Source organism: Aulostomus chinensis, chromosome 10 (genome assembly GCF_037954235.1).
Source record: "Aulostomus chinensis isolate RoL2024-O1b breed Wild chromosome 10, RoL_Achi_v1.0, whole genome shotgun sequence".
Classification (NCBI taxonomy): domain Eukaryota; kingdom Metazoa; phylum Chordata; class Actinopteri; order Syngnathiformes; family Aulostomidae; genus Aulostomus; species Aulostomus chinensis.
The window spans coordinates 24,073,324-24,087,772 of record NC_141329.1 but is presented as its reverse complement, the minus strand read 5'-3'; the positions used below and the strand labels follow the sequence as shown (position 1 = coordinate 24,087,772).

General features: G+C 40.4%; 1 protein-coding gene across 2 annotated transcripts in view; it reads left to right on the top strand.

Moving 5' to 3' along the window:
* The first annotated feature begins 867 nt into the window (after positions 1–867).
* The window catches only part of b3glcta (beta 3-glucosyltransferase a), a 56,996-nt gene continuing 43,414 nt past the window's right edge, over positions 868–14,449 (top strand). Inside the window, exons 1-2 of one of the 2 annotated variants that reach the window (XM_086216555.1) lie at positions 868–1,127; positions 11,276–11,319. In XM_086216555.1, coding sequence (XP_086072681.1) covers positions 1,064–1,127; positions 11,276–11,319 — 108 coding nt within the window. In that variant the 5' untranslated portion in view covers positions 868–1,063. The remainder of the gene's footprint in view (positions 1,128–11,275; positions 11,320–14,449) is intronic. The other variant, XM_086216554.1, reaches the window with a different exon arrangement.

Below are 14,449 nucleotides of genomic sequence, written 5' to 3'. Positions count from 1 at the left end.
TCAGGCCATGAGATACAATTTGTTGCACGCTTTGATTAATTCATGGAAACAAGTTGTATCTCAAGGCTGCAAAATTTTCAAAGTAGGGAAGCAATTTTTATATTTTGGGGGTCACAATAAATACTTCTTCCTCATTTGGCTTAATTCATTAAATATTTTTATGCATACACGTTTTTACCCCTGCAAGACAGCAAGCAAAGCCCAGTGGCTATTTATAACACCCATCTATTATGCACCCTATGTAACTGTCAATCACCCAGGCTTTCAACGGCTGTAACGTTACAAAAGGTGCAATATACATGTCAGGAGTATCAACGGGTTGCATATAGCCAGCAGGGTTTAAGACTAAACCCATGGTTAAAAAAAAAAGCCCTCCAGCATGGAAGAAGAAATTCGCGCATCAGAACATTTGATGAATGAAGCCCATTATTCAACATTCCAGCATTCAGATCATCATATAACATGCAGAGCATCTGTGCGGCAAAAATAAAAAGATAAATATAATTTTGACACTTTTAACTTTATTATTCCTAAAATCCTGGTTGGAATCCTGTTTGTTTTCTGCATTGGATGCTGCCCTTGCATTCATATTGAAGCACAGTTCCAATAATAATAATAATAATAATAATAATAATAATAATAATAATAATAATAATAATAATAATAATAATAAAAAGCATGATGTGGGTTGCTGTGAAAGAAGAAGAAGGAGAAGATAATTGTAAACCTTGGTTTAAGTTTATCAAGAGCACGTTTCAAGCGGTAGCAGTGAACCTGTGCGTGCTCTTCTCCGTCTGCTGGGTTTGTCTGAGCTCTCCCCGCCAGCAGAGCGCGTCCCAGCGCCTCGCACAGAAAGTGGGGATGCCGGCCGCCCACTAGAAAAAAAACCCACTCCCCGTTTTCCCGTGAAACTGAAAGGGAAAAGCCCTGTTGTGTGTGTGTGTGTGAGTGTGTATGTGTGTGTGTGTGCGGGGGTGATTTTTTTTTTTTTGTAACACTGTCGGAAAGCCCATGCACTGCAAGCTTTCTCCACCACCTCCACTACAAACTGGACTTTGACAGAATGCTGTCGACCGATCGACACATCGGGCACAAAGTAGCAGGCTGTTTGGTCTTCCTCTCCTGCTGTAAGTACCCACATTACTTTATCATCCTAGAATGTCTGGAGGTTTGGAGCAGACAGCTGAGAGCAAACAGTTGGTTCCGTTTTTGATTGGTGACTGTTTTGGAAACATGTAGCTCCGGATACAAGCACGAGAAGACACGAGCTGCGAGCGTATTTTCACAACGTTTCCAGAAAGTGCGGAAACATGATTCCTCTCAACTTCCTGAGGAGTTGGAAGGCAAATTTGCACGCACCGGTTGCCATGTGGGTTTATGCAAAGCCTTGACTGCAAGTTTACGTTAGAGTTAAAGAAAAGGACAGTGTTTTTTAATTGAGAGTCACGTTTCAATAACGCATTTCCGCTGAAATCTTCGCCTTGACAAGCGACGTGAAGCGGCTTCGTACTGACACATCGACGTTGCACCCAGTGGGAGTCATGTTTGAGGATGGAAGCACCTCGGGCTACAGCTACTGTAACCTTTACCTTGTCAGGATTCCCTTTGTCAATGTCTCTCCACTTAGAACAGAGTACAAAAGTACGAGATTAAACGATGTATGATCCATAGAGTGATTTCTCCTCTCATAGTGTAGCTGTGTGTGTGCGTCTGTGTGTGTGTGTGTGGGTTGGGGGGGGGGGGGGGGATAACCAGCTCATGCATAACCAAAAGAGTGCCATGTACACTTTATTCCAGAAAATAATGGTAAAGTTTCTTGTCGAGGAATTCTGCATTGTGGATGAACTACAAGTACACGGCAGTGTCATATGTTTAAAGTGATTAAGGGTTTCAGTCTTGGCAGGAACAGTGTGCATGCTTTGTACATGCAGTATACAGTAAATCCAGTCTGTTGGGTGGGGTGCAGCACACAATGGCTGGAGAGTGACCTGCAGACCATAGCAGGCTACCATGTGGATGAGATTATTGCTGAGTGCAGTAGACTCTGCCTGCCTGGCCAAGACTGGACGTTGTAATAATGTAATGAAAAAGACCCCAGCATGAAAAGATCTGCAAATAGTTTTGTTGAGCGGAGACATGGAAACATATGCCGGTGGAAGTAATGCACTTTCCCTTTAGGCTGCAGGATTTTGAAACAAAAGAAAAAAAAACCAAACATTTTATTGTGATTGTTCTGAGCGTCTGGTTTTAGGGCTGATCCAGGGATGGTTGTTACTGGGATGCAAATCTGAGCCTGATCAACCCAGGCTGGGTCACCTGGGCCAGGGTGTCTGATGACGCCAGACCCTTAACACCCAAGGACTTCAGGCACATCACTTCATAATTGCAGTATACAGCTTGATTAGCCCATTTAATTACACTACTAGCTTTGTCGCTGTGTACATGATCTGGTAAGACATGACGTGTACACTCAAGTACGTCCACCTCCAGAACACTAAATGGCGGTCTGCACCCTTACAGCTATAGTTCCAACCAGAATTTTTCCGGTTTATTTTTTTTTTGGTCAGATACTAAACAAGTTAACCAGCAACAAGTGGCAACCCTAACCCTAACCCTGCCGTTTGAAAAGCCGTGACTTGAAGTGTTAAGTAAAAGTTGGACATCTCCTCCATCGGAAGCATTTCTTATGGACTGTTGATGCCTCCCAGGACATCCAGATGATGTCTTACTTCTATTGATTAATATTTGATATTGGAGGGAATGCTGATTTTTACATCATTGTCCTCAATTTTTGTGGGGGTCTGAATCAAACAAAGATGTTTTTTGGCATATAATCTATTGGGACAGGTGCAGTGGTCAGCACTGCGGCCTCACAGCAAGAAGGTTCCGGGTTTGAGTCCCAGCTCAAGCACAGGATCTTTCTGTGTGGAGTCTCCATGTTCTCCCTGTTCCTGTGTGGGTTCTCTCTGGTACTCCAGCTTCCTCCCACAGTCCAAAGACATCAAGAGGGGACCAGGTTAATCCAGACTCTAAATTGACTGTAGGTGTGGCTGTGAGTGTGAATGGTTGTCTGTCTCTATGTGTTGGCCCTGTGATGAACTGGTGACCTGTCCAGGGTGATCTCCGCCTCTCACCCGAAGGCTGCTGGGATAGGCTCCACCCCCCCATGACCCTTAACAGGATAAGCAGAAGAAAATGGATGGATGGATGAAGAGAATATTTGTTTCATTTGGCTATATTGCAATTAAATTTAGATAATTATATAGTCTGAGTGTCAAGAAGTGGAATTACTGCTTCTCACACTGATTTATTGTTACTTGGATGCAACCTGGGAAAATGGAAAAGCACTCCACTTTGTCACACTCTTCTCCTTCCCTTCTCTGCCTGGGCTACAGCACACCTGAAGAAAACTTGCATTTTATCAAATTCAAGAGGCGATGTCTCATGCTATGAAGAAGACTGAGTGTTTACCTTTTCACCCATCTTTCTGGTTAAGGGTCAGAAATTAGGCACCTCTTGAGTTTGATCCCTGTTTTGATATGGATGACCTGCCAGCTTTCACTTTGTGCATTGAACAATAGCATGCACTTCAGAAAAAAAAACAAAAACACCAACTCATGTCAACAATACAGATTCGGTCTGGGCAGCCTGGTGTGCCAAGGTCACTGCTGCAGGCCACTGGTGCTGTGTTTGCGTGTTTGGCTCTCAAGCATGTTCCGTTTGGATAAAGTTTGCCTGCCTGCTCCCTCAGCTGTATGTAATATTGATAGAGCTAACAGGACGAAGTAGCTGAGGTCTGGAGTCTGTCCAGAGAGGTGACATTAGGGTGCCACCTCTGCTGTGGAATGATGTCATCCCCGAGGCTTCAACAGACGCGCTGTCATCTACGATTTGCACTGGAGGGGTTAGCAAGTGATAAGGGCAGAGCTGAAATGAGGAGCGGTACCACTAATGTGTAGTGGCCCACATCTATTTGCATCTAAAAAATTTGCATTTGAATGTGTGTGATAAGTGGCAAAGAGGAGGCTTTATATGAAATACTGAACTGACTATTGGAGCTGAAACCGGTAACTTAAATATTTAATAACAACTGGCAGCTTTGCCAATATCGGATTAATCGGACAATTCTTTTGTCCCTGAATCATTTGCTTCATAAAATGTGAGTTAATAGTTAAACAAAGCCTAAGGTAACGTCTTCAAATTGCTCCTCTTCTCCAAGTTGGAGAGCAAAATCCAACAGCATTCAGTATCCAGTCATATTGTTGAAAAAAAGGAGAAAAAAAAAGAACAATCCCTCAGAATGTAGCTTCGACTCCAAGAAAAGGACACAGTCATTCATGGAAAGAGGCTGAATTCAGAGTCGTATCAGAGGTTTTGTTCAGAGGTATAAAAACAATGATGGATGATCAAAGGGCTAAACCAAAGAGAGAAGCTCTCTAGCAACTGTCTTTGATTTGACCATGAACTCTGGTCTAAATGAATGAGCAGCAGCCACTCAGGCACGTAGTAAATCTGCTCTCCAGCAGTGCCCCTCCCTCTCAGAGCCAGGCTATGTTGCCAGAGAGATTACTGGGTATCAGTGACTGGTCTGGGACCACTTGATGATCCCAAAGGAAGAGCTGAGAATTCCTGCTTTGGGAAAAATCTCCTCGGTGAGCTGGCATTTGCGACTCTGTGCTGATTGGCAGGTCTTTGTTGTCGCAAAGAATTTACGTATCATTAGCAATATAAACAGGGTAGGCTGAATCCCTGGGTTTCTACTGGCAGGAAGCATTCATGTTTCATAGATATGTGTGTTATTTGAGCTTTCAGAGAGTAAAAACCAGAAGTGAATTGCACTATGTCACTGAATACAAACAATTTATTTTGCTAATTATTCCTCCAATAAAGAGCATTTTGGCTGTATTTTGTTCCAAAATCAGGACATAAATCCCCTTCAGTGTTTTTTATTCCTCTTTCCATTGCTACGGGTAACTTTTCCTCTTGAAAAAAAATAACAAAACTTGACTGCTTCAAATTTGTAAAAACTCACCCTGTGGTAAATCTAAAGATGTATTTTTAATGGGTGAAATGGAATGACCGGAGAATACTAGTTTTAGTTTTCACCCTGTATTGACTCGCTCCCGTCTACGTCTTGTTCAGTTTTCCAACACATGAAGTAAAAATCAAAGCCTGTTTGACTTGGTCACTCATTAATTTTCTTCACAAGTCTTTCTACCATTTTGTACCCTTGAGTTTTTGTTCTTTTTTCAAATCAATGTGATCTGTGATTTTTGAAGGGCAGGTGGTTCAGGCTGAATCCAGGTGGCCTTTCGCTTGCGTGATTGTGGTCTTAGAAGTGATTTGAATACCTGCACTGTTCAACTGTCGTTATTTTTGATATTATTCTCTTTACCGGATAAATCAAGGCTGATTTGAGGAGCACTGCACCTGCGGTTTATCTTCCTTTCAGCCTTTTTTCAAGAGCCTTTCGCTGTCTCGTGATGCTTTGAACACTCACGCATGGACATGGTGATTATCATAGGCCTTTTAAAGCTGACAGTGACTGCTAATTAGCTTTCAAGTTAATATGATACTCCTGCATATAGCTGCCTTTGTTAATGTGATTTTGGTACTTCAAAGTACTTTCATGCAGTGTCTCCATTTTCTCCACTCCCTCTGTAACCATTAAAATGTGGATGAAATGGAAAGTGAAGTCAGGCACAAACTGTCAGTCCAACAAATCATTGCTCCAATGCCATATCCATCTTCTCTCCATATTTTCTATTATATTGGGAAAAAGGAAATGGTAGAACCCTTCACCTTGAAAATAAGGAATTGTAGCTCTGCAAAGTTCAAACATGTAATTTCCAGATTTTATTTGCATCCCACTCTTTTTTTTTTTTTTTTTTACAAGATTCATATCTGGAAGCTAATTGTATCTGATGTGTGCTTTTAATACGCTGTCAAAGTAGCTTGTAGAAATGCATTCAGCTTTAACCGTCCAGACCTTTCATCATGTAGGGCGAGTTTCTAAAATCAAAGCAAGCAAGATCCCGCCGTGCAGCACAATTGAAAGCATCGCTGGAAACAACAGACTTGATTTTGCAGGTTGAGGCGGCGATTAGATGGAGGTGCTCCCATCAGCACTCCTGACATTATGTAGGGAGTCCCTCCCCTCGCTCTCTCTCTCTCTCTCTCATTCCTCCTCCTCCTCTGCCTCCCCCTCTCCAGGGTGAACCATGAAAAGAAGAGAAGTTTGAGCAGATGTAGCAGAATGTATTGTGAACTTGAATGTATTCCTGCAGGAAGCTTCACTTCACACCAAATGTTGCATTTTTAATACTGACAGAAACTGGGATGCCAGTTGACAATGTAGTCGTTCTACTCGCTCCACAGAGCCTGGGATTTGTTGGATCGCATTTTATGTTTGTGAGCTTAACATGGTAATCAGGATTCATGGGCATGTGTTTTGTTTACAACTTAGCTTTTCCTATCAACAAATGACAGCTTCTATTTCTTCAGGAGCTACGTGTTCTGTGAGATGGAAATGTCCTTTGTGGAGAGACCATCGATAAGAAGCGAGCTAATAGTTGTTAAAGATATGGAATGCTATTTAAATTATTCAATTCACATTAGGGCTGCAAAATTAATCAAAATGTAATTGAAACTGGAATGTGGCAAGGCAATTTTGGAAAGCCACAAAAGAAGGCACGATATTTGTTAAAGGCTAATTGTGTGTCAAAATACCATTTTAAATTAATTATTGTGGTGCTGCAGATGTCCTGCCTACACATCATCCCCACAAAAAAACACCTCATTATCATTTAAATGGACTTTTCAAAAAAATGAGAATAATGATATAAAAATTAACATTCCCTCACAGATTGCAAATCATATCACAATTGCCCAAAATAATCAAAATTTGCTGGTTAACATCGTGCAGCCCTGATTTCTAAGTATTTTTTAAAAGGACAGCTTATAATTGACCTTGAAAACAGTTGATACAGGCTTTGTTTGGGGTCCTTGTGTTAATTTGTTCTGATGGAAACCACATGGCAGGGTTGAGTGTGCAAGAGTTCAGGTCGAATGTGGTTTATATCGTTTCAAAATAAAATTTGCGCCAGGGGGATTAAGAATTTGCACAAGATACAGTATGGCAGGCTCTGTCCTTTGACCCCTGATTTGAGTTAGAAGAAACTACCTCAAAAAAAAAAAAAAACACCAACAACTTTTTACTGTGAAAAACATTGCAGAAACTTCCAGAAGAGCTGCTGTGGAGGGATTCCTCTCCCCGAACTGACAAACGTGCAATAGATGATAGTGATGGAACTTGACATTGAACAACTTCAGATGTCGCCAAGTGGGCGCTGGGCCATAAGACCTCCTCTCAATCCAGGAGACACCGCCTGGAAGCGTCTGGGAAAGGAAACACAACAGACGGTGACAAAGATGTCACGAGCAAAAACTTGGTGTAACTCAGTCTTGAGCATCCAAAGTTAACCTTTTAAATGCCAGTTTGATGCCTTTACCTACTTTTTAAAAACGCAAACAAATTACGTAATAATGTGTATGTCACAGTACAGTGAGAAAATGCTCGGGGCATTTTCCTGTTTACTTCTTTTTTCACTGAATGTCAGTGTTGATCAGAACGTTTTTCTTGTGTGTGTGTGTGTGTGTGTGTGTGTGTGTGTGTGCTAGCGTGCGTGCGTGCGTGCAGTGGCAGATGAATATCTGAGGCCTTTAGGGGGCAAAAATCACCCTTTGAAACCAATTATAAATACAATCTTTCATCCAACTGTCATTACAGTATAAATCATGCACTCTATTATATTAGCTTTTCATTCTGGATGACTGGCTTCAAAACTATAGTTTTTACTATTTTCCACCTGATTGAATGGGTTTCTTCTGTGGTGCTGAAGCAGAATGGTACAGTTGCGGAAAGTGCACAGCAAAAGAATTATTTACGAGCGTCAATAGTAACAAGAAGTTGACTTTAAAAAAAAAAGAGTGGTTTTATCTTAAATATGAAGGCCGAAACAGACTGACAGACACTAGCATTGCTACCACACAGAGAAGAGATGTTGACTACTGGAGGGGAAAAGCTTGTTCAGAGTTTTCTGAACCGGACCAACTCATGGGGGCCATTATTGAAAACACAGCACTGTAGGTGTTCCGTGTTATTGTAGCGGAAGACCAGAAGGATTTCTGGGGCGGCTAGACTCAGGAGGTAGAGTGGCTGTCTTGTAACCAAAGGGCTGCGGATTCAAATCTTGCTTCACCTCTTGACCTTGTTTGTAGCACTGCTAGATAGAAACGCTATTTAAAAAGCAGCTGATTTACCAAATAATGAAATTATCTAAATGTGTGTGTATAATACATACATACAAACATACACGCGTGTCTATATGTAAGTATGTATATATAATATTGTATACAATCCATAATATGATATTTAAAACCTTTAATATACAGATAATGTCATGCTATTTAAATGCTTTGATTTATGATACAGCTGGAAATGCTGTAACCAATTACATGACTCAACCATATCAGCACTCAAATGTCTGTAAGTGTTTTGTAGGGCTGAACAATTCAAAAATATCTAATTGTGATTATTAATTGATTGACAGCAGTGGCAGTCGTGATATCATTCCAAACAACAATCATCATGCTTGTGTCATTATTACCATTTCATCTGAGAACTTATTGAAATTATAACTGTGGGATTTTTCTAGTTGCATCCTCTGTCTCTGTGTCTCTGCAGCCTCATTCAGAAGAGTATTTTGACAGGCATTTAGTCTTCAACACGTATTGAACCTTCATGTCACATTGTGGGTTTTTTTTTAATAAGGGGAATTACAATAGACAGTTTTGTAGCCTAAATAAAACAATAAAGGATGAGTTTGAATTTTCAGAAAACGGTTCCAGTTTAAATTGAGGATATCACACTAACCCTCATTACCATGCAGGGCCTATTTGATGAATATTATAAGGTTTATACAACATTATTTCCCATACCTGAGGCGTTACTGTGATATTGATATAGAAAAGAGGGCTTCTGAATGTAGGAATAGTCGTTTCCCCCCTCATATTCTCAGTGTAAATTCCCCTCTCACCTAAAAAAACACATCTCAGATGAGACAATATCCATTTAACTTTGTGAGAAATGCTCAAGTTGATTTCTACAACACATTTCTAATGAAGAATAATTGGTGAACGAGGCCCATCGCTGTCTTTCAGAAAATATGCTGCTTTTGAAGAAAGCTGTGTGGACTAGCAATTATGTGTTAAAAGACTTGGATCAGCTGAGTTGTGTTGCTCTGACTGCTGTTCTGATGATCTCGGCCCAGTCATTGTGCGCGTTTGTTCTCTGGGCCCCGGGTTCAAGTCCAGGTTGGCCCTCCCTTCACATCTCAACATGTAATAACTCAATTATGCTGTTATCTGCTCTTTTAAATGTTGTCCTCTTGTTGAGGAATCTGGCACGCATCCAATCTTTGTTTTCTGTTGCTTTCATGGCTGAAATAATTAGTTTCATAGCATTTTTTTGTTTGTTCTGAACTGGTGGCTGCACTCCAGGCTTTTACATGGAGAGTTGTTTTGAAGTTAACTCAGCTCTTTGAATAATTTAAGCCGAGGGTTGCCTTTAAACGGATGGAATTAATATCTGGCCAAATTAATGCGGATGGGGTCATAAAAGCTAATCACGGAGATTGTCGCCCACCTGCATTATGAAGTGTATATTATGTGTTTATATTCAGCATTTTTCATAACAAACTGTGTCTGTGTAGCGGATTCAGCTGGATAATGAACGTCTGCTGGCTTCTTCCAAGAAAACATATCTGCCCCTTTTAGGTTTTAATCAACACTCTCAGTTGCTCTCTAATGGCTTCTGCAGCAAGTCAGGAGTGCAATTGAAGTTCTTCTCAGGTCTATCGCCTAATGGATGTTAGATGCTCTGCTGACTGATGCAGGAGAACAGGCAGCCTGATTTAATAAACTGGTGTGTAAACTAATTCCCAGCAATGCTCGTGTATTTGATGTATTGATTCCTTGGAATCTTTTGGTGAAGATTATCTTGTCTCAGAATCGATGGAAGTGTAATGGGAAAGAAACCCATTGCAGTCTAATTAAAAACTTTGATAGATGAACGGTGCACTGGTGCATTCAGAAAAAAACAACAGTTTTGGAACAAAGAAATCACGGAGGTTGCTGAGCTATCTTCCCAAAATAGCACAGGAAGCACATCAGGATTCCTTAGCCTTGCTTTCTTGATGCCTCGGGATTGAAAAAGACAGTGACGGGAGGCTTGATGTCCGTCCATCTGTCTGTCCCACGCTTGTGAACGTCATATCCATAGACCAATTTTGGGCTGTCCCAGACAAAAGTTGAACAAATATGGCGGTGTCTGCAGCCGCAGCTCCAAAACAGCAGCACTCCGATGGAGGTTTAGACAATTTCCTACAGGGTGCCACCATCTTTGAAATATGTGTGTGGTGTGTATGGGAAGCAGGATGTGGTTATGTATCTTGTTCTGTGCTCTGGCACCCCCTCTGGTCGTTCATGGTGAATGGAAACAGGAACTGGTGGGATTAAGGTGATTGGTATCTCAGCATCACAGCGTACGTGCAGCAGGTCATAGACAGGATTTTTCGATCTGTGTTGCAGTGTGGCTTGCAACACAGAATAAACTTTCAACATCAAGAAATCTCTGTCTGTTGGAGGCTTTAGTAACACCTGGATGGGAGCTCTTTGAATTTGGAACACACTTTCACTTTGACTCAAGAATGAACTTTGTGGTCCAAAGTCAAGGTCACTCTGTTTGCACCAAACACATTTTTGGCCTCGTGAATGCTGTGATATCTCATAACGCTTCAGAGGGAATTTCTTCAAACTTGGATAAACAGGTCAAAGGTCAATTAAAATTTTTTATATCTAAAAGGTCCAAGACAACCTGAGTGTGAAATCATTTTGTTCTGCATCAGCACTTTCTTGCCATCTAAGGAATACCTTTAGGGAATAAGTTCCATCTTGCCAAAAAAGTGTTATAAAAAAGAAAAAAAAGAAAACGTGTGTTCAATTCTATTAAAGTTTGCACTTCATACAGTGAATTATGAATCTGGTTAGACATGAGTGTGAACTGGACTGCTCCATGGAGGCTCATACAGCTGTGAGATTCTAGCTAGCCACAGAGCTGATGTAGCCTGCGGATGAACGGAGGATGTTTATTGTTCAAGGTTTCATTGCTGTTTGTGTCCTAAACATTATTATTGTTCTGTTTGTTGTCTTGCAGTTCAAATCCATTTTGCTGCTGACAGCTCAGAAAAAGACTCCCAGGTAAGAGCCTCAAGAACTCTGTGGTTTCTTAATCCCGTGTACTAATTGAACAGAGAGCTTTTGCTGCATAATTACTGGTAATCATTCACTTCCTTGATTCTATACTTCCATTAAAACCTCGAGAACATGATTAACTCAACTAAACGTCTATGGTGGTTCCTTTGAATTGGTTGATTGTTGGCTTCTGGATTAAAAATGCGAGTTGCTAGTTTGCTCATTCCATCATATATGAATAATTTTCCTGCTGTTGCATTTTCAGTGTCTGCAGTTGTTGCTCAATAAATAATTAACATGTTCAGCTGCTCTACTTCTTATTGGTGTGAGAGGATGTTGACAGTAAGCCTCCTGGCAGAGGTGCTTAGCATCACAGAAATGGGAAATTACTGCCTCGCTTCTTACTGATCTCAACCCTTTCCTTTCCTGCCAAGGGAAGCTTGTCACTATTTCACTTATCTCATATTATTTTATGATTTTAGGCAGAAGCTTTTATGAACTGAGTAAACAGCACAAATATGAAAATAGATTTTTGAGAAGCTCAAAAAAATACCGGCTTCTCATTTGAAGAGGAAAATAGCTGAAATCCATTTTCTTCTCAGAGTGATTTTACGATATCCACAGGAAATTAAGGCACATTCACTGGCTCTTTTCTGTAAAGTAACAATTAAAGATAGATTCCTGTCGATCAGATAAAGCTTTAAATCACATCCATAAAGGAGTAAAAACCCATTTAACAACTTAAAACATGTTGTTGTTTTTTTCAACAGTGGAAACGTAATCGGAAACAAATGTTATGTCTAACATGTTTGCATTGGGGGGAAAAAAGAGTTTATCAGTGTTAGATATGGAGTCCTTTTTAACTTAACATTCATAAAAAAACTTGTAAATTAAAATTCAACTTAATATTTGCAAAAGTCTGAGAAAAATGACCTTAAAAATCTGTTTTTTTTTCCCCCTACCTTACTTCATTCTTGACAGCTCACAATGGGAGGGTGCTGCCTAGTTACCAAGGGACCGCAGCAATGTGTGTGTATATGTGTGTGTGTGTGTGTGTGTGTGTGTGAGAGTGTCTATCTGGGTTTTCTCTGGCGTCACCACATCCTGATCCTGGTAAATCCAAGAGAGACGAAGCCTATATTAGTTTTACACCTCGTGTCAGTTTGTTGCGTTCACTAATGACGGCAGTGTTTCTCTCCACACGAGGCCGAACTAGAAACCAGGTTGTTGTCGTCCCCTTTTTAGATCTCCTGAGCTGAAAAAAAACATTAACAAATTAGTGAGGAATGTAATTTTTTTTTTTTTTTTTAGGTCAGGACAGTGCTCCAGTTTAGCAAAGGAAAGTCGTGGAGTTTACATCGAGGCCATGATGGGAATAAGCCAATTATTTACAGCTGCAGTGTTTTGCAACCAATGCTAATAAACTAGTGGACTACAAAGTAAACAAGTCCCTGAATATCCAAATGTGTTATTGCTCATTACAACGAAGATGAACTTTTTTGCTCATTGTCAAAACTTGTGTGTGGGACTTTTTTTTTTGTTAGTGTAGCTTAGAATAATATTTTACCAAAAAAAAAGACACGATATTCGTTAAAAAAAAAAAAGATCATTTACTATACTCTACTACAACCATTAGTCGGTGGATCAAAGTAAAATACTACGTTTTATTTCCTGAAGAATTCTTCTCCGAAATTTAGATGTTTGTTTTCGCAGTCCATGTCCATAACGATATTTTCCATTTCTTTCCTCATCATCATGAAAGACGATGATGATGATGATGATTATTATTATTATAATTATATTTATAATGAGATAAATTTGCTAATGAATCAAAGGCAGGGCCTCCCAAAAGTTTTCAGATCATAATCCAAAAGAGAATTCTGGTGTCTCTGCGGGACTCGACCTTCCAAAAAGCCCAAATATCAACATGTGTACTCTACTGATAAAGAACACAGTCATTCATGGATTAAAAATGGCAGCATTTATCATTATCTCTCATTTAAGAACAGTGAAATGATCAGAAATGCTATTAAATGAAGAATCCACCCAGCTCTCAATCCTTTTACCCATACATTGTCGCTCGCTAGCGGACGCTCTGCAACCCGCAAACACATTCACGCACGTTCTCACGCTGATGACAAATGCATCAGGATTAATTCAAGGACACTTTTCCCGTCTTGCATCTCCCTCACCGCCGGAGGAGTGCATGATTGTACAGACAATAACTAGATGGCCACGCAGTTAGCACACAAAAGGACAGAGCTTCTGCCTTTTCTTTTTGCATTGGAACTGACCCACATATGTACAATACTTGACTAATTCAGACACGACACACATATTACAATAACTCCCCTCATACCACATTTACAATGTACCAAAAAGAAGGCATTCTTTTCAAGCCCTAACCCTCCTCAATTGGCAACCCAATAAAAACACTTCCTTGACCCAGTTATGGTCTCGACCCTAAGTTTGGGACAGACAGATCGAAAAAAAATCGGAGAACTTTTTGGGAATGAATTGTCAGTGATGTAATCTACAATGTAAAAATGTTTTTGCTTTTAATTCCCTCAAACCCACTGTTTGATTCGAGCTTATTTCAGCGGATGTTTTGTTCGTATCAACAGAGATGATCTAGCACTTCATAAGAGAGGATTACCCTTCTGACTTCTACCATCTGTGCTCATCCAATCATGATTAAAATCCGACTAAATCGGCAGGAGCTCCTCGTGTCTGTGTGTGTGTGATGTGGGGGTAACACTGATCTCAGGAAGCCAACATACACAAGATTAGACAACCACTGACTGAAATGTCAGTGTATTCCCTCGCCTCATGTGACAAAATGATAATCAGATCAACTTCCAGACAGGATTTTCCTTAATTAACATATTCTTCTTTGATCTTGTTACATGAGAACAGACAAAAGACTTAAAATGACTGACATCAGGGTTAGACTGGATTGTCTTGGCGAGGTTTCTTACCTCAGGACTTCATAAACTGCTTAAAAAAGTGTACGACACATTTGCCAGTGTAAGCAGGAGCTACCTCGTGCACTGAGAACAGCGATAGGACTTCAAGCCATTGACAAATGTCCTCTTGAGGGTCCCAGTGAGTGACTTCAACCCGATAATGTTCACAT